Genomic DNA, 19,573 nt, shown 5'->3' on the forward strand with positions numbered 1-19,573 from the left:
TTCTATCTATTTATTTTAATTAAATATATTAATAAATTTGTAAAAAATTGCATACTTATCAAAAAATTAAATTAAAAAAATATTTATAAAAAATTTAGAAATATAAGAAAATAATGATATTATAATTAAATTTTTATAATTTTCTAAAAAAATTGTATGCATTTTTGAAAATTTTAGTAATAAAATTGTATAATTTAAAAATATATAATTAAATGATATTTCGAAATTTGTAATACCATATTTGAATATATTTATTTTAATGGTGATTTATGAGTTATTACCATATTCTAAAAAAAATTCTAAAAATTTAAATCAACATTAAATGTAATATATGAGTTATTAACATATTTTAAAAATTTACCAAAACTATAAATTAACATTAAATGTAATTGTCTATGTCATATTAAGATATAAGTCATGTCATCAATTTTAATAGTTATGTCATATTGTTTTTGTGAAAACGATTGTAAAGAAGACATGTGACAAAATCAATTATAGGGGATACGTTTATTATTCCTCCTGATCATGAATGTTAAGTACTTAACGATAACTACCAAATAACCCTAGTGCCTTTTCTTATATATATGTGTCGCGTAACTTGTTACACTTTGTTATTTTGTGGCGTAAGATATCATAAAAAAAGAGATGCAATTCATTCATAGCAGAGAAGAAGAGGTCAGCGACGGAAGGGATTGCATGCATGAAGAAATAGAAGTGAACGAGAAGCGAGTTACAGCCCCGTCATCACTACCAAACGACGTCGTGGAGGAAATCTTCATAAGACTTCCCGTGAAAACCCTAATCCGATTCAAGTCTCTCTCAAACCAATGGAGCTTGACGATCACGTCTCATAGTTTCGCAGAAAAACACTTGAAGATGGCCCGTTCATACCTAGTGAATCATAAGATTTCTAGACATCTTGAATAATAAATGAGATTAGAAAGAGATTTGAGAGGATTATTAAAGAGATTAGAGATTAGAGATTAATGAGATTTGGAAATGAGATTAAAGGCTAGAGAGAGAATTCAAAAATGACCAGAGACTTTTTATTATATTGCCCTTATCTTAATGAAGAGATTATCAAGTTTATATAGAGAAGATACAAGGGTTTTAAGAGCTTGAGACAGGCTGTCATGGGCTTCTTCCTTTCTGGCCGAGTACTGTAGCTACAGTCTCAAGTCTGGTACTTAACTTCTCAAGTCTGGTGTCTAACTTCTCAAGTCTGGTGCCTTTGATATCCTTCTTTCATATAGCTTGATCTCTTCATCTCAACACTCCCCCTCAAGCTTGACCATGTGGAACAAGTCAAGCTTGGAAGCCATGAGATCTCCCTCATTAAAAAAACTTCACCAAAGAAAAATCCATTGGGACAAAACTTTGATGAGGGAAAAAGAGTAAAGACCTCATGGCAAGGGGTACTAGTTTCTCTTGCCAAGATCTATGAGTCCCAACCTGATATGGATGGACTCCATAGTCTTTTTCCGCGCAGCCTTAGTGAACACATCAGCCAACTGATCTTCACTCTTGGTGTAGCACGGTAGAATCACTCCAAGACCAATCATTTGCCTCACCTTGTGGCAATCTACTTCAATGTGCTTGGTTCTCTCATGGAAGAGCCAGAAGAAGGAACTTTCAACCGACCGCGGCCCACAGTCCTTCGGGTCACCGCGCGACAGCCCACAGTCCTTCGGGTCACTGCCACGTTACACCGTCGTGTAATCACTCAGCCATAGGCCATGATCCCGTCTATCTGAGTCTTCCCGATCCAGCGAATAAGGGGTTTCCTTGAACCCGCTGGGTACGAGGGTGAGGAAACACTAATCACCCCTCAACATGCCTAGCATGGGCGGGTTTCGCACCTGCTATCGGCAACACACACTCGACACAATTATCCCTAGGAAAGACCTAAGGGACAAGACTCCAACCCAAAACTAAACAATATATAGGAGTCTACGACAAAATCAACCAATACTCGTAGTCCAGCCTATATGGCATAAGACCCGTAGTATCAACATCACAACTAGGAGATCGGCCTATATGGCCAAAGATCCCCTAGACAACAACATTACCACAATCCCTGCACAAACAATAATCACTACCAAGCAATTATCACTAAGGCATGTCTAATCCATAACTAATCAACCAAGTAGTAAATAATCAAGACATGCATCTCATCTCAATCTTAGTTCAACTATAATAGATCATCCTAGTCCTGGTCAGGTTATTATCTCAGTCTTAATTCCATTTCATCTCAGCATAGCCCGTGTTAAACTGAGTCCGGTTTAATAAATAACCCTAAGGACTACCAAGCAACAGTGTGAGCATTCTACTCTATATGAATACTCGATCTTCTCTAAGTTCCAAGTGGAACTCAAACAAACCAACTCACAGTGTTCTAGCAGCTTGTTGGTCGGAGATAGAGCTTAGCCAAAACCCAATGCTGACATCTTGGACGGGCTGGACTGGACTGATCAGAACTTGGACAGAACCTCCCTTAGCTTCTGGTCGATATTCGGACTTCCGGGTAGCGTATCGGCTTCAAAGCTTTGACTGATCTGAACTAATCTGAGGAGCACCTCTACTTGATCACCAAAGGAAAGGCTTGGACGAAATGGTTTAGGTCGTAGAGTAAATTTTATGACTCTGGCCGGATCGTCCCTAACCCGTCACGTAGCGCTTTCGGACCATGGTGTTGGGTTGGACGGTCAGTCATGTTCTTGTTTGATTGTTGGCTGGCCGGTTGGCCTTTCATCTCCAACCCTTGGTGTGGGTCGTCCGTCGGTCATGTTCTTGTTTGATTGTTGGCCGGTGGGTTGACATATGCCTAGGACGGTTCGGGGGTGTTACAGAGGTGGTATCAGAGCTTCTGCTTAGAGATTGCAGAGGTGGTATCAGAGCATGGTTACGATTATGCTCACTGGTTCCCGTGTTTTCAAACGTTTTCAATAATTTTCGAGTCAAAAGGAGTCGCCAATGCACTCTCTAGGAAATCCGGTCGTGTCCAATCGTTGGGAAGGGGTTTGTTAGATTATATTATTAGAATTTCGTCTAACCCATATATATTTTTGTAACTTTGATTCCACAGGTTGTTGCACTGGAGTGGTAGGGTGGATATTTGAAGTTATGGAGGATTTAGACGTTTTGCCTAGTCCTACATTGGCAGACCTGTCCGCGCCCCATGATTTTGATCAGGTCGTGCCCGAGATGATCCCGACACCTATCATCATTTCTGATGATGAGTCAGACGATGTGGCGGTTCCAGAACCTATTATTATCATTTCAGATGATGACACCGAGTCAGATGATGATGTTCTGGAGATACCTTCAGTAGCGCCACTGAGCCCTATCACTATTTGGTCTACGGACACTACAGGAGAGACACCAAGCTATGACCCTGCTGAGGATCATGGTCCTTCTCCTCCGACGCCAGAGATAGAGATGCCATCTTGGTCCCCACCTTTAGAGGCATTTGAGCTACCCATCTTCCCTATGTCACCGGGATTACCCGATCCCGCTTATATGCCGATGACTGATGAGCAGTACGAGCTTGAGACAGGATGGCTGACACTCTTTTATCAGCCTATGGAGTCTATTGGAGACAGTGAGGACGACGCAGAAATGATGATTACCGATGACCCTTTTACTCAGCCGATCGAGTTACCCCACTATCAGCCTATCTTTGAGACCAGAGAGCCTTCCAGCTTTCTATATGCGGAGGACGCTACGATGGAGTTACCATTCCCGGAGATCATATATGATATTGGAGAGCCTTCCAGCTTTCCATATATGGAGACAGCCACGACAGAGTTACCATTACCCCAGACTACTTGCGAGACCGGAGGACCATCGAGTTTTCCAGCTTATGCTCCCGGAGGATCGACTTATTTTGGAGATCCTTACGCTACTCAGTCCTTCCCTTATGGACAAGGTAGCGAGCTGTTCACTGGTGTCGAAGATGGATATGTGGATCCTCATGGATACCCATATCATACTACGACTTATCTTGGAGGATCTGATCTATACCCGAGGTGTTTTGTTTGCGGAGCGATGGGGCATTTGACTGCTGTTTGTCCGAGATATGTGGAGTTGCTCGAGATACCCTACCTACCATGTGCACGACCTGCTGGTGGATCGACGGAGTGGGGGCGCTGCCCCAACTGCGCTATGTTACTTTATATATGGTGTCCTTAGACGCTTAGGACCGGGTAAGTTTGGGTACTAACTTTTTGTTGTGATATAGCGGTGTATAGACTTTTGTTGTGCTATGTGACAGGCTATGTCCCTTTTGTTGTATGATATACCATCAGTAGTTATAAAGGATGTTTTTCTGTCAAGTATATGTATATTTGATGGAAGGATATGTTTTGTAGTGAAAATGGTTATCAGTTTACGTAATCTATTTAGTAATTATGTGACCATATTATTTAAGTATGCATGTTCTTGTTTGATGTTGCATATTTGAGTTATGTGGTTTGCAAAATGAAAAATGGAGATCGCTTGGACATATGGTCTAACATAACATTTACAATGGTTGAAATATCACACAAATTGTTAGTATCATTGGAACCATAGAATTTTAGGCTATGTGGATTGCTGCTTGGTTGTCACAATGCATGGTCATTGGTGTAGCTTGATCAATCTCCAAGTGCTTCAGGATCCCTTTGATCCACACCAACTCGTTGGTAAGCTTCAGCATGGCTCTATACTCAGCTTCTGCACTAGAACATGAAACCACCTTCTGCTTCTTACTCTTCCAAGTAACCAAGTTACCACCAATGAATGTGCAGTAGCCAGTAGTTGATCTCCTATCAGTCCTATCTCCTGCCCAATCTGCATCACAGTAGCCCACCACTTCAGTGCTTCTGTTGCAGCCCATCCACACTCCAAGATCTTGTGTTCCATTCAGGTACAAGAGCACTCTCTCCACCATGTGCCAGTGATGCTCCCTTGGAGCTTGCATATGCTGGCTCACCTGATTCACAGCAAAGCAAATATCAGGTCTAGTGATGGTCAAGTAGATGAGCTTACCCACTAGCTTTCTATAAAGCTTTGGATCATGAAAAGGCTTGCTATCTTCAAGCTCCCCCTCACGTGGCGCCTTGTACCCATCTTCCATGGGCATCTTGGCTGTCTTTCCTCCATAAGCACATGCATCTTTCAAGAGATCAAGTGTATACTTCCTTTGAGAGATGAACAAACCTTCCTTGGCTCTACACAACTCAATGCCAAGAAAGTATTTCATCTCTCCCAAGTCTTTAATCTCAAAAACAGATTTGAGAAACTCCTTGGTAGCCTTGATACCATCCTTATCACTACCAGTGATGATGATATCATCAACATACACGAGAAGAACAACAATACCCAAGGGAGAAGTGAGAGTGAAGAGAGTATGATCAAGCTCACTCTTGTGGAATCCTTTTCCATTCAAAGTAGTGCTCAGCTTGTGGTACCAAGCTCTAGGAGATTGCTTGAGACCATATATAGCTTTCTTTAGTCTCAATACATTCCCTTTCTTCACCAGATGCCCAAGACCAGGTGGTGGATGCATGTAAACCTCATCTTCTAGCTCTCCTTGAAGAAAGACATTCTTCACATCCATTTGCCAAAGATCCCACTCGAGATTCACAGCCAAAGAGAGTACAATCCTGATAGTATGGAGCTTAGCAACTGGAGCAAATGTATCAATGTAGTCCTCTCCATATATTTGAGTGAAACCTCTTGCAACAAGCCTTGTCTTGCGCCTATCTATCTCTCCATTTGGAAGATACTTGATGGTGAAGATCCATCTACTAGAAACAGCTCTCTTCCCTTTTGGCAATGCACTCTCATACCATGTCTCATTCTTGATCATAGCATCACTTTCAGCCTTAACTGAATCTCTCCACTCTTGTATCAGCATTGCCTCTTCATAGCTTCTTGGAACATGACTCTGATCCAAGCTCACTTGAAATGCACAATGCTCTTCTGGATATTGAGCAAAAGAACACACAGCTTGAGAAGGATGTTCCACAGCCTGGGCATTGTAGTACACTCTCGTGTTTACCCATTTGGAAGGCTTCCTATTCCGTGTGCTCCTCCTCAACATGGGACCTTGTACAGGTTCTGGCTCTTCCACATTGTCCTCTTCTTGCGCATCATCTCCACTAGCCTCAGCTCCTCCTTGATGATTCATAGGCTCCACCCCTTGATCACCACTTTGATCATGAGAACTAGAACTCTCTTGACCACTTGAACTACTCTCTCCCATCCCTTGGTTAAGAGTCTTTGATTCATTCCCCCCCTCATGATCAAGAGTAGGAACATGAACTCCATCAGTAACTGGTGCACTCACTGGTGCACTCTCTTGACCTCCATTTGTTGTTGTAGTAGGCGCATCCCTTGGTGCACTACCACCTCCTTGGTTCACATTGACACCAAGATTCTCCAGTATAGTTCTCAAGACTGTTGCTCTATCTGAAGCCAAATCTTTCAGATCTTCTTGGTTCTTCTCTTCAAAATACCCTCTTTCCTCCACAAACTTCACTTCTCTAGAGATCCTCACTCTCCTAGTGTCTTCATCATAGCACTTGTACCCTTTCTGGCTGGTAGAGTATCCAATAAACATAGCCTTGGAGCTCCTTGCTTCTAGCTTGTTTCTCAACTCACCAGGAACCATTACATAGCATAAGCACCCAAAGACCTTGAGATGTGAGAGAACTGGCTTGTACTTATTGAGCACCTCAAATGGCGACTTCCCTTGTAGCACAAGAGTAGGTGTCCTGTTGATCAAGTAGCAAGCAGTCACGACAGCATCACTCCAGAATCTCTTTGGGACATTGGCTTGAAACATCAAGGACCTGGCGACCTCCATCAAATGTATGTTCTTCCTCTCAGCCACACCGTTTTGTTGAGGAGTATATGGACAGCTAGTTTGGTGAAGAATCCCACTGTCAGATAGGTGTTGCTTGAATGCATTGCTTATGTACTCTCCTCCATTATCAGACCTGAAAACTTTAATCTTGGCATGATATTGGTTAATCACATAAGTTTGAAAATTTCTAAATGCATCAAGCACCCTATCTTTGGTTGGAATTAAAGTTAACCAGGTGTATTTGGATTTTTCATCAATGAAAGTGACATAATACTTCTGATTTTCCCTAGATAAGCAGGGAGCTGTCCAAACATCCGAGTGAACAAGATCAAAGCAATTTTCATAAATAGTAGAAGAGTTTGGAAAAACAGTTTTACAATGCTTGCCTAAGATACAAGCTTCACAATCATTATTCTCAAAAGAAACACCTGGCAACATCAGTTTTAAAGCTTTATTATGAGGGTGTCCTAGTCTAGCATGCCACAATGCATTCTTGCTTAGACTGGTAGAAGCAGAAGAAAAGGAACAACTAAATTTTGAACTAGGAGCAGAGAAACTCAAATTCTCTAGCACATAAAGATCTCCCTTGGTAACTCCACTTCCAAGCACCTTATGGCTTTCAATATCCTGAAATCTTACACTGTTAGGGCTGAAAATGACATTACAATTCAGATCAGTAGCACACTTCTTAACTGAAAGAAGATTAGAAGTAAAATCAGGCATATAAAGCGCTTTGGAATCTTTATCAAATAGCTTGAGCTCTCCTATTCCTTTAATAGGAATTTTAGCACCATTGGCTATCATCACATTACCATGAGCAGGTTCAATGTTGTTAATCAATCTAGTGTCACTTATCATGTGATGAGATGCACCAGAATCAACAATGAGAGGCTTATATGACCTAGATGTGGAGTTAGCTAGATGCGCTAGTATACTAGAGGGCTTATATGCATGAGCAGAATCATATGCATGATCAATCCTATCAAAGATACCCTTTCTAAGATGATTATACATGTCAAATGAGTCCTCTAGTAACCTATCAGTTCTAGCAATCATAGGAGCTCCATGAGAGTATGCAAGGGTGTTACCATGTTCCTTGAAGAGCTTGATGAGAACATCCAAGTCTGATCTCTTCAAGTATTCATCACCAATAGTGCTGCCTCTTCAACTAGAACCACCAGTATAAGCCACCAAAGACTTCCCATTATCCATCTCTCCAGCCTGTTCCTTGCTTGCACCACCACCACTACTCTCCACCATGTGAGCTTTGGCCTCTTTGAACTTGGCTGGCTTCAAATGAGGATGTAGGATCTAGCATTGGCTCTTCTTGTGGCCTTGCTTCTTGCAGTGATCACAACTCCCACCAAACTTCTCATACTTGCCATGGATGGCCTTGTTAGCTTGTGCAAGTTCTCCCTGATCTCCTTGAGCTTGCGCTGCTTGATTTGCCAAAGCTAGCTCCTTTCCCTTCTTGTTAAACAGCTCCATGTTCCCATATTCCTTTTGGATCCTAGCACACACCTCTTCAAGGTTAGGTAGAGTCTCATCTCTCAACATGTGCTGAATGAACCCTCCATAAGCTGGATTCAAAGTGAGAAGCAGTCCAAAGACTTTATCCTGCTCCCTTCTCTTGTTAAGCTCCATTAGATCAATGGTATTTGGCCTCAACATCTCTAGTTCAGACCACAGTGCTCTGTACTTGCCCAAATGCTTCTCAAAGTCCATATCCTCTTGTACTAGACTATTGAGAGCTTGCTTCACTTCAAAGACCCTATTGAGATTTGAGGTGTTTCCATAGATTTGCTTCAATGTATCCCAAAGTTCTTTAGCTGTATCACAGTAGCTATAAGCATCCATCAAGTTCTGATCCAAGGAGGCAAGAAGAGCATTAATCACCATACAATCAGCTTGTTGCCATTTATCATAGGCAGTCTCACTTTCGTCCTCTTCTTCCTCCTTTTCTTTGATCTCTTGCTTTGGAATCACACTGGATGTGAGATGTTTGAGCAATCCCTTGCCTCCAATAGCATTCCTGGCCATCCTAGACCACACAAGGTAGTTGTTTCCCTTGAACTTGGTAGCAATCTTCATGTAGACTCCACCACTATCTTCCATCTTTCAAAAAGCTTCAATCTTGACTCTAGTAACCCACTAGCTTGAAAAGACTTGAACTTTTTCACTTAGATCCTTAAGAACACCTCAAAGACCTCTCCTTTAGTACACAAAAGCACCAATACACTTCAAAGACTTGACCTTTAAGCTTGAACACGGATCTGAGCTCTCCAAACCACAAAAGAAACCAGCTTTAGGCTAGTTCTTCAGTAAAAACACCAATAGAAACTTTCTTGAGATTTTCAAAGATCTAGCCTTGGATAATCTCAAGAACACTCAAGAACTCAAGAACATTCAACCTGGCTCTGATACCATAAGATTTCTAGACATCTTGAATAATAAATGAGATTAGAAAGAGATTTGAGAGGATTATTAAAGAGATTAGAGATTAGAGATTAATGAGATTTGGAAATGAGATTAAAGGCTAGAGAGAGAGAATTCAAAAATGACCAGAGACTTTTTATTATATTGCCCTTATCTTAATGAAGAGATTATCAAGTTTATATAGAGAAGATACAAGGGTTTTAAGAGTTTGAGACAGGCTGTCATGGGCTTCTTCCTTTCTGGCCGAGTACTGTAGCTACAGTCTCAAGTCTGGTACTTAACTTCTCAAGTCTGGTGCCTTAACTTCTCAAGTCTGGTGCCTTTGATATCCTTCTTTCATATAGCTTGATCTCTTCATCTCAACAAATCATCCTAGTCACATGCTGTTCTCCGGCCCAATCACCAAGACAGAGATTGAGTTTCAGCCATTTTGCTTAGATGGTACTCGTCCTCTATCTAACACTCAACTCAGTTTCCCTCTAGGGCTCCTTGGATGGATCCACTATTCTAGAAGCTGTGACGGTCTTTTCTGCGTACAGTCCTCAAAATCTAGTTATGTAGTTAATCCAGCTACTCGTTGGTTCAGATATGTTCCTCTATCTAGGTTTCAGATTTTGAATCCCACAAACCTTCCAGCGAAACTAATCACTGCTGCAGCATTCGTGAAGGCCGTTGATTACAAATTAGAGTGGTTGTATAATTCTTTTCCATTCCCTCCAAACAAGGGAGTCACCACGTGTGAGGTTTTCGATTTTAGGACAAACGCTTGGAGATACTTGACTTGCACTCCAAGTTACCGCATTCATGGTGTGCCCGAATCTGCCAACGGGTCAGTTTATTGGTTCACGGAATTAAATAACAACTACAAAATCGACGTAATAGCTTTCGATATTCATACTGAAAAATTTCGGTTGCTGCCTAAGATTCATCCAGTTACTTCTAGTTCAGTTCCTTATCATAGTAGCATGTGCACTCTGGATAATCGTTTGTGTATATTGACAACCACCAGTCTACTAGACAAAGAGTTTTGGAGATTAAAGTCATCAGAAGACATGTGGGAGAAGATTTTTACGATTGATTATCTTTCTACTCCAGTCTCTTGGATTGGCGATGAGTCTTGGTTACCGGTGACAATGTGGAAGAAGAAGAAGAAGATGTTGCTCTCACATCCATGTTCAGGGAATCTGGTAATACTCAATCTCCAAACAAGATCTGTACGTATAATCGATATCCATTCACATAAATTTTGTAGGCCATATTTTGAGAGTCTGATCTCTAATATATAGAATGCCTTTTTGGTCGATTATAAGCATATTTGGAAGTATGTAAGAATCATAACATTTCTTTATGTTTTATTGATTATGTGCTTTGTTTCTTATGATTTTCCATTATGTTTGCATTTAACTAGAACTGAGGCTACAGTGTTTATTTGAAACATCAAAGTCTAAGACCAAACTCAAACATTTTCAGAGAATATGAATTCTTTTCAGGTTTCAAAGATCATCAAGTTTACAAGTTATGTACATAAACATATATTACTCAAAGCTATAATTAAACAATTCTAATCTGAAATACATGCATGCATGATTAAAATCGATGAAACTAAGTAAGAAAGTTGCATTGTGAGTGGCTTAATCAAGACTTTGCATGTTCGCAGTGAGAATCAGCTGGCTTACGTCTTCACGAAGCCATTGTTTCCTGGTTTATTTCATTCCTTGATTGGCAAGATGTCTCTACGTTTCTTTATACTCGTCGTCTTGAGGGGGAATATTAACATACATGATTCAATTCGGGTTGATATAAACCGGTTATAGAGTTTATTAGATTTTGGTTTATTGTAAACCGGATGACCGTTGCTATATAAAGCAACTTGTAACAGAAAGATATAATAACAAGAATCATTTTCCATTTGGAGCTTCTTCTTCTTCGTTGACCTCGAACTCAACTAATAATATCCAAGAAAACCTCCATCCGCTTGAGGAAATCCGAACCACTCTCTTTGCATCTAAAGGATCCAGCACACTCACACTGCTCCGTCAGATGAGCTGCTTTCACCTGATTGCACAATAGATCCTGAATCTGGTACATTTTCTCACTCTGTCTCACGATCTGGACAAGCCTATTCTCCATCTGCTCTCCGTCATATATCTTCCCACATTGTGGATCCGGACATGACCATTGTTTCTCTGTTAAGAGAGCTGGGTCGCTGCGTATATCTAGGTCTCTGTAGTCATCACAGTTGCTGCAACAAGAAAAAAACAAAAAATATTAACACTAGCCGCATCAAAGCTGTAGTCTACTTGGTTGCTCCTGAGTCCTGGTCAAGTAATACCTGCAAGCCACGTTAGGTAATTGTGCAATGTTCCACTTTGGTTCAATAGCCACTTCGTCAGGTGTGTAATTTCATCACCGGTAGTAGTTATACTACAATGTTGAAAGAAATGGTTTGTCTCGAATCAGAGAGTAAAAACGAATCAGCTTAATATAAAAAAAAAAGGCATCCAGGTAACAACATGTCAACAAACCTCTCTTCTTCCACAAGTATCAGTCATCGGAGTCTACAAAGGCTCCGGCCAAAATAAAATTACATTCACATGTCTCTCTTGAGTGCCACCTTCATATTTATTTCTTTTATTTCGAAAAATTATCACGAATAATAAAATGGAATATATATATATAGAACATACACAAATATAAGTGTGAGATGTAGAAGAAGCATAAAGCATCTCTCATCAATTCTACGCAAGGTTGATCGTGAAGGAGACATAAGGATGTGTCTCGGAGTCACCGGCTAAACCAGCCATGGCTCCTGCATCCTCCTCGCTTTTCCAGTATAAACTGCATTGTTTTCATACAATCAGACTCAAACACTCAGCTCAATATCTCATCAAACTATTTATTATATAGAGATGAATTAACACTTATAGATCTTGTGGGCAAATGATCTTTCATAACTAAATACATTTTTCTCCTCAAAGTTCTGCAATTTCTATGTTAAAAAGATCATAACTCCAACGCTAACCAGTTTTTATGCCTAGAGCGATACAAAGACAGAGACTTTTAACACACCTGTTGGTAGAATCGCACAAGCGTTCAAGAATGGAGCGTACTTTCTTCTCGCTTTTAACAGCCGGAGATAAGACACATGCCTGGAAAATAAAGTCATTTGGTCAGGGAGTTAGAGGGATTCTCTATAAAAACATAAGTTAGGTTGGAGTCTTTAAATTACCAAGAACGCCGGAGGTAAACCATATCTCATTATGCTCTCAGCGAATATACGCACAGCACAGAAATGCATCCATGAGCTGAAAACCTACACATATAGACCGATGATCAGATGGGTGTTGATTTCTACCATGATATAGCTATACAGAGTGATATGTAAACAGTATACCTCTCCATAACTAGTGTAGCACCACTGCAAAAGAGAGCTTCTCAAATTTTCCTGATCCTGAACCAGCTTCTCTAGCTCTTGTTTACGAGTCTCTTGTGCTTCAACGCTGTGTTCAAAATCACGGACCTAAAAGAAAACGGTGTACATCATATTATGAACAAAGCTTTGAGCATCAACCATGTCTTAACTTTCACAGTGAATAAAAGCAGTTCTAAGGAAATATCACTACTACTAGTATAGTTTCTAAGAAAGCTCTAGAGGTGATATCAGAAGCTTGAACAGAGCATACTCACTTGGAACCCTTTCTCACGTGCATTTGTCCTGAAATTATCTGCAACACGAGTGAAGAGAGTGACGGTGTAAAGAGCATATTCATTATCCTCAAACAATTTCTTCGAAGACCTAGGAACCTGAAAACAGTAAGGATAAACTGAGTAAGATTCCCACGCGAAAAATAAATAATAAGTGTTACAATTGGTTCATAAACTCAACAAATCATCAATTTACCACAAAGTCGGTCAATGTCTCATAACACGCTAGCCAGTCTTTTTGGGAATACTTTGGAACAACTGCAAGAAGAGTCTCGAGATGTTCTGATGCGACAATATCTTCTGGCTTAACCAAGCTTGAGAGGTCGCGAACAGCTAAGCTGTAACAAAAAGAATTGGAGGAAGATCAGCCACATTGCTACAAACTATATAAAACATCTAAGCAGATAACAACCAACATCATTAATCTGGAAGATCACTTGGTATTATGCTAAACCCTTCACATTGTCGAACATGTTGCAAACAGAACTTAGATCGTAGAGACAACAAATTGAATTTTTTTTGGAGAAAGGACGAGTTCCAATTTGTTCTTATAGTATGAACAAGAGAAAGAAAACAAAAAGCTTACCTTCCACTTTGCTTTCGGTTAATGGCATTGAGTTGACCGCGGACATTATTATATTCAGCAACACGAACCTAAACAATATGTGCAATCAGAGTCGTTAACACCAATCATTCGAACCACAGGAATCCACTTGACCAACAAAAGAAGTTTATAATCAAAACTTAAACTACCAAACTACTCTTCACAAAGACACTCGTATTACACCAACGGAACCATTCTGCGTAAAGGTTTAACAGCGTGAATACCTTGAGATCATCCTCAATCTTGGCAACCTGAGACTGAATATTCTCCACAACCTCCTTCAAAGGTGACATCGTTGGGTACTTAGCTTCATCCCAAACAAACCTTAACACCAATAAAAAAAAAAAGTTTCGCTCTTTACATCACAAGTCACCACTAAATCACCAATCAACTCTTTGTGAATATAATAAAAAAAAAAGCAGATACCTTGTGAGATAAGAATCAACGGGAACTCCATCAACAGTAAGAGCGTTGCTCTCCACACCAGAGATCCTCTCCAATTCCTCGATCTGTCTCCTGATCTTCTGCGAAACTCCTTCCACAAAGCTGTTTGACTGCACACATCTCATTCAATTCAAATAAAAACGCAAAAGATCAAAATTTGTGATCAGATGAGTTACCTTGAGCAGATCATCGCCGAGGGCTAGCAGAGAATCTAACGTTCCAACTCGAAGGTTAGGAATGTTGAACTGCGAAATTGAAATCAACAACCAACGAGCTTAGATCATAAACACGAGAATAGTTGAAGATGATCTGCTAATTTCAATCGAAATCGAGTAGAATCTGAGTACCCGATAAACTGGAGTGTCAAAGGAATGCTTGGAGATCTGCTCCTGGAGACGATTCCATAACGTGGAAGAAGAGTCCTTCACTGGTAGAGACACCACCCAATACCTCGAAGTCATTGTTTCTCAATGTCTCTTCTCCGATGGATCTGTACTTCTTCAATCATAATGGATAACCGGTTCGAATTATAAACTCACACAAGTAGAAAACCAAACCGGTAAGATATTAGCATTACCCCGGTTTAGTATCTCCCTGGCACGTTGGGCTAATGGGCTAATGGGCTGAGTCCAATCTATAAATTAAAACCGAAGAGAAGTTGGATAAGTAATCGAGAAACCCTATGAAAATTGAGTGTTAACGAACTCTGAATCTTCCTCGAAGCAACCGCAAGTCTCTGTAGCGCGAGGAAGACGATTGATTCATCTATGGCGGACGTTGAGAATCAACAGGACTCTTCGTTTCCAGCGAAGAGGAAATCGGATCTCTCTGTTGCCAAGAGCAGGATAATGTGGCGAACAAGGCTCAGAAGCTTAACCCTTCGTCGTTGAGTTCTGCTGATTCTGAGTCCGGCGTCGAGAATCTGAAAATTGGAACAGAATCATCGATTTCGCTTGAGAAAGCAGCTGGTTTTGTATCGGAAAAAGATGAGAACGGCGTGCCTGGCGATCTTACTGCTGAAGCGAAGCAAGACGGTGGAGTTGGAGAGGAAGAAGAAGAAGAGGAGGAGGAGGAGGATTCGATTGAAGATGAGATCGACAGGAAAGGTAAAGGCATATCGAGAGAGGACAAAGGAAAAGGAAAACTGATCGAAGTTGATGAAAGTGACGATAGCGATGATGATGATGATGATGATGACGATGACGAGGATGGTGATGAGTACGATGAAAGCGATTTGTCTGATGATCCTTTGGCGGAGGTGGATTTGGATAATATCCTTCCGTCGAGGACTAGGAGACGATCGATCCAGCCTGGAGTCTACATCTCCAATGACCGTAGCGGAAACAACGAGAATGATGATGATAGTAGTGACGATAGCGATGCTTAAAACCTCCCTCCTTAGCTATAATCATTCTTGAATTAGATAGTGATGCAGCGTATAGGTAAGTCTTTGAATAAACTAGCTGGTGTTCTCGTGTTCCTTTTGGTTGAGTGCAATGCAACCCATAGTAAGGGTCAGTGAGCAAGCTAAACTAGTTGAAGAAACTGACATTATATTGGCAATGCTCTTCTTTTGATGCCGATGGTGAGTAAAGATGCAAACTTTTATTTCTCATACTAGTCCTTATGTATTTAACCTTAGTGAAGGGACTAAATACAACCCATTGGATTATAATTTTATAAGGGGATGTTAAAGTTGTTCTATGATTGGTATGTGGAGCTTTCTTCTTCTTTTTTGAACACAAGTGTGTGTGGTATTTAGAGCTTTCTTAGTTTGTGATTCCTTTGAACTTGTGAGGGTCTTTTGTGACTGCTTCGCTATCACTTTATTTTGTCAGCTAAAGCTACTCAACTACATCTATGTTTGTCGCAGCGAATATCTCTGAAAGGTTAAGATGTTCTCCATAGATTCGTATAGTTCAAATATATGAGTTACAGATTTTTTTTGTTAGGAGAATATCATCATATCTCTTATGTTTTTGATGCCACTAATAAAAAAACAAAGAACTGGACCACTAGGGAGTGACAATGAGAACTGAAAAGGGTTCCTTTCCGAATCTCATATTGAAGATTCATACATATTTATTTAAGCCGATGTGTATATGATATGATATGTGTGGTTGGTATGGTGGTGAAATGCGTGTAATGTTGTTTGTATGTGTATGAATAATTGAGACATGCGTCATCATGAGTCTCTGCTTTTTGGGCCTTTGAATTTAGCCTTCGGCTTCATAGGATAAAAGGAAAAAGGAATCTCATGAACCAACAAAAAGCTGAGAAAATATAATATGAGATAAGAGTTATTTTTTATAACTTTTAAGATAAGAGTTCTAGAAGAAGAAATTATTCAAAAGTTACTTAAAATATTATATATGTATGTATGCAGGGTCTATATAGTCTGTATTTGTTGGAAAAAAACATGCATGTGTAATTGAACCAGAAAAAAGATAAAATCTTAGGATTATAAAATCAGGAGGGTGAGGTGTATGTCACATCCACACCGAAATTTACCAGATAATTTACCCGCATTAACTAAGGTGAAATGGAGGTTGGTTGAACAGCAAAATCCAATAATAGAAGCATTATCTAAGACAACTAACGGCCTGACTAGTTCAACCGCAGCGGTTGCGATTGCGGCTGCGGGAGTTTGCGGATGCGGGTGGTTGCGGTTTCTAGCGGTTTTAAGAGATTTATACGACTGGTTCTGCAGTTAGAAATTGGTACATTTGCGGGATACTTATGAATGGTTAACTACCAAACGCAACAGCGGTTAAATAATAAATGAACAATATTTACATTTTATATCATTATAAAATATCAAAAATAATAATATTATAATAAATATAAAATTTATATTTAGAAAGTTATAGTTTAAACTTTTTAAAAATTATAGAAAATATTTTCATTTTAAAGTTTTATAATATTAATTAAAATATAATAGATATATTTTAGTATTTTTATAATTCTAATTTAAATTTTTTATTGAATATTTTTATTTTTGTATTTAAATTGTTTTAGAAAAAAAAAAAATTTATCCTTCTGCAACCATCCGCAACCGCAAACACTAGCTGGAACCAGCTTTTGAATTTATGAGGTTTAGAGCGATTTGGAGCGGTTTGGAGCGGTTTGAACGATTGTTGCAAAACGCCAACAACCGCTACCAACCGCAAAAGCTGCGTTTGCGGGTGGTAACGGGAAAACCAGTAATACCTAAAACGCTGGTGAAATTTTGGGTCCATGGTGAAAATGGAGATGATTACTAAAAAGTGATGAGATAAAGAGAGAGATGTGGCCTTCACATGGCAGCCATTGTAGCCTATGATGGGTCATCACTCGTCCCCCTTTCTATCCAGTAAATATAACAGTTTTTTTGGGATAAAATTAACATTCCTAGGCCAGGGCAAAAAAAACCCGGATCCGAAGAACCGAACCAAACTCGATCAGGAAAAATAGTATCGAATCCGAACCGAAATTGATTAAATATCCGAACGGGTTCAAAATTTTGGTATCTAAAGAACCGAAACCGAACTCGACCCGAACCGAAATATCTCGGATACCCGAATGTAACCGAAATAGATTTATATACCTAAATATATTACTTATTTTTAGATTTAATATATATTAAAAGCATCCAAAATATATAAGATACTTTTAAATTGTCTAAAATACTTGAAAATATACATAAATAGTCAAAAGTAAATGTCTAAAATAGTTAAAATATATTCAAAACACCAAAATACTTGAAATATCTATTGATTTTCTATCTAAATATTCAAATCAAACCAATTTATATGTTAATTTTAGGTATTTTGACATATATTATACAAATATATATGTAATATATTATTTTGTTTTATAGATTTTGAGAAATTTTAAGCATATAATGAATATTAAAATTTTAAAAATAATTTAAATGGGTTATCCGAACCCGAACCGAACCCGCAAAAATCTGAACCGAACCCGAATCGAAATTTAAAAATATCCGAATGGGATTGAATTCTTTAAACCCGAAAACCCGAAACCCGAATAGATCCGAACCGAACCCGAATGGGTACCCGAACGTCCACCCCTAAACATTCCTATCAAATTTTGTGAAAATTTGATAAATCCTGAAACTATCTATCATGAGTAATACATCAGAGGATAACAATCAAGAATGTCAAGCGTAGAGAAATATATACATGAGATTAACAGAATAAGAAACTGGTTTCACTTGCTAATAAGCTAGCGATATAATGAATAACTCTTGTTTTCACATAAGACATCCAATGAGGAAATTCTCTGAGGATTATGACGGACAATTAGTTTGATATTATGTGATTATAGACGTTCTCCTAATTACTTACCAATAATTAATACACATAAGTTATCATCAATGTTGAACATTAGCTAGGCAAAGATAAATGGTTCTCAGCTTTCAACCAGTAATCATGATTTGTGTTCTCTTCGTTATTACCCCTATCTCTTCATGTAATAATTTGCAAGTGGGTCTATTATTGGGTTTGATTATGAAGCCTATGCCACTTTATATTTTATTCTTTTTTTTGTCTGGTTAATTATGCTATTACAAATTAATTATGAGAAATATTACATATACGATATTACAGCCGACAATTCTACCTGCCTTTTGAGGATTAACGCCAGACTGCATCACCCTGAGTAGCCCTATGAAATCCATTCCTGACGGTATTCCTTGCGCCATGCTGAAGATCTCTTGTAAGCATTTTTTCTAATTTTTTCCATAATTCGCCTTCTCCGGGAATTGAAACTCAGACCTCTTCCTGTATAAATTGCGTTGTCTGAAGTTCGAACTCCAGACCTGGATGTAGAAGCCTTTAAACCTTGACCACTAGGCCACGGTGCTTCCACGTATTTTGTTCCTTTTATATGTGTTTCTTAATGTTTGTTGTCTTGAGATTTTGTCTATATCTTCTGGAATTATTTTAAAATGTTTCATATCTACCTAATAGAAACAAAACATAGCTAGGATCAATTTTCAGTTGAGAATAAAAATACTAAACTGCTACTTAAATCTCTTATTAATTGAACATTAGATCACGATTTGTTTTCAAAAGAGTTTTAAAAGATGGGAGTTTGATTAGTTTTTTGGATTTATTTGGTTAGAAAATGTAGTATTAAGAAAACTATTGAAAATTTAATGACCTTAAAATCCCGCAAATCCATCAATGGTGTCATCGTCCAAAGACAAAATTATTGCTTCTCATTTTCTTGTTTATTCCATAGATAATGAACTAATTTTTATTTGATTAAATATAAATCATGGACTTTATATGACTGATTATTTAATTTATAAGCTTACATACATGTGACGTGTCTAAATGCATATACTTGATGCAGTAGGGGTACTGTACGATTGATTTTATTAGTTTCCTAATTGCTGCACTTTCTAACAACCATTGAATCTTTTTAAAATCAATCACTAATTAAACGAATATTTGATTGTTTGACAAAAAAAAACGAATATTGTTTTATGGAATATTATGTTTTACGTGGCAATAACGTAATAATATGAA

General features: G+C 38.8%; 2 protein-coding genes and 1 pseudogene across 5 annotated transcripts; 2 read left to right on the forward strand and 1 right to left on the reverse strand.

Annotated features, from left to right (window-relative positions):
- Nucleotides 1-529: 529 nt before the first annotated feature.
- On the forward strand, nucleotides 530-10,602 carry LOC125592038 (putative F-box protein At1g12855). Its single transcript, XM_048767036.1, has 3 exons — nucleotides 530-536; nucleotides 629-894; nucleotides 9,631-10,602. The coding sequence occupies exons 1-3, from the start codon at nucleotides 530-532 to the stop codon at nucleotides 10,570-10,572; spliced, it is 1,215 nt and encodes a 404-aa protein (XP_048622993.1). The 3' UTR covers nucleotides 10,573-10,602.
- Nucleotides 10,603-11,051: 449 nt separating this feature from the next.
- LOC106412551 (V-type proton ATPase subunit C) lies at nucleotides 11,052-14,928 on the reverse strand. Of its 4 annotated transcripts, XR_002660896.2 has the most exons (14): nucleotides 14,387-14,537; nucleotides 14,216-14,284; nucleotides 14,022-14,149; nucleotides 13,820-13,919; nucleotides 13,578-13,645; nucleotides 13,188-13,329; nucleotides 12,974-13,090; nucleotides 12,681-12,806; nucleotides 12,516-12,599; nucleotides 12,356-12,435; nucleotides 11,974-12,124; nucleotides 11,812-11,900; nucleotides 11,619-11,710; nucleotides 11,052-11,528 (listed from the first exon to the last, which is right to left on the reverse strand). XR_002660896.2 is itself a non-coding variant. In XM_048765327.1 (12 exons), exons 2-12 carry the CDS (start codon nucleotides 14,498-14,500, stop codon nucleotides 12,025-12,027), a joined length of 1,128 nt encoding a protein of 375 aa, XP_048621284.1. In that variant the 5' UTR covers nucleotides 14,501-14,529; nucleotides 14,617-14,928; the 3' UTR covers nucleotides 11,751-12,024. The 4 variants fall into 4 exon arrangements, 2 of the variants coding, with proteins under 2 accessions (XP_048621284.1, XP_048621285.1); XR_001282627.3 differs by having other exon boundaries at nucleotides 11,812-12,124; XM_048765327.1 differs by lacking the exons at nucleotides 11,052-11,528; nucleotides 11,619-11,710 and adding an exon at nucleotides 14,617-14,928 and having other exon boundaries at nucleotides 11,751-12,124; nucleotides 14,387-14,529.
- Nucleotides 14,807-15,779, forward strand: LOC106412556 (annotated as a pseudogene).
- The last annotated feature ends 3,794 nt before the right edge of the window (nucleotides 15,780-19,573 follow it).

This window comes from Brassica napus, chromosome C8 (assembly GCF_020379485.1).
Source record: "Brassica napus cultivar Da-Ae chromosome C8, Da-Ae, whole genome shotgun sequence".
In the NCBI taxonomy this organism is placed as follows: Eukaryota; Viridiplantae; Streptophyta; class Magnoliopsida; order Brassicales; family Brassicaceae; genus Brassica; species Brassica napus.

Coding starts and splice junctions, on each gene's coding strand:
- LOC125592038 (XM_048767036.1), top strand. Junction 895..9,630: donor AGATGGCCCGTTCATACCTA/GTGAATCATAAG, acceptor TCTTTCATATAG/CTTGATCTCTTCATCTCAAC.
- LOC106412551 (XM_048765327.1), bottom strand. CDS start 14,500: ATGACTTCGAGGTATTGGGTGGTGTCTCTACCAGTGAAGGACTCTTCT. Junction 12,807..12,973: donor CACGTGAGAAAGGGTTCCAA/GTGAGTATGCTC, acceptor GTTTTCTTTTAG/GTCCGTGATTTTGAACACAG. Junction 12,600..12,680: donor GCTACACTAGTTATGGAGAG/GTATACTGTTTA, acceptor CTATATGTGTAG/GTTTTCAGCTCATGGATGCA.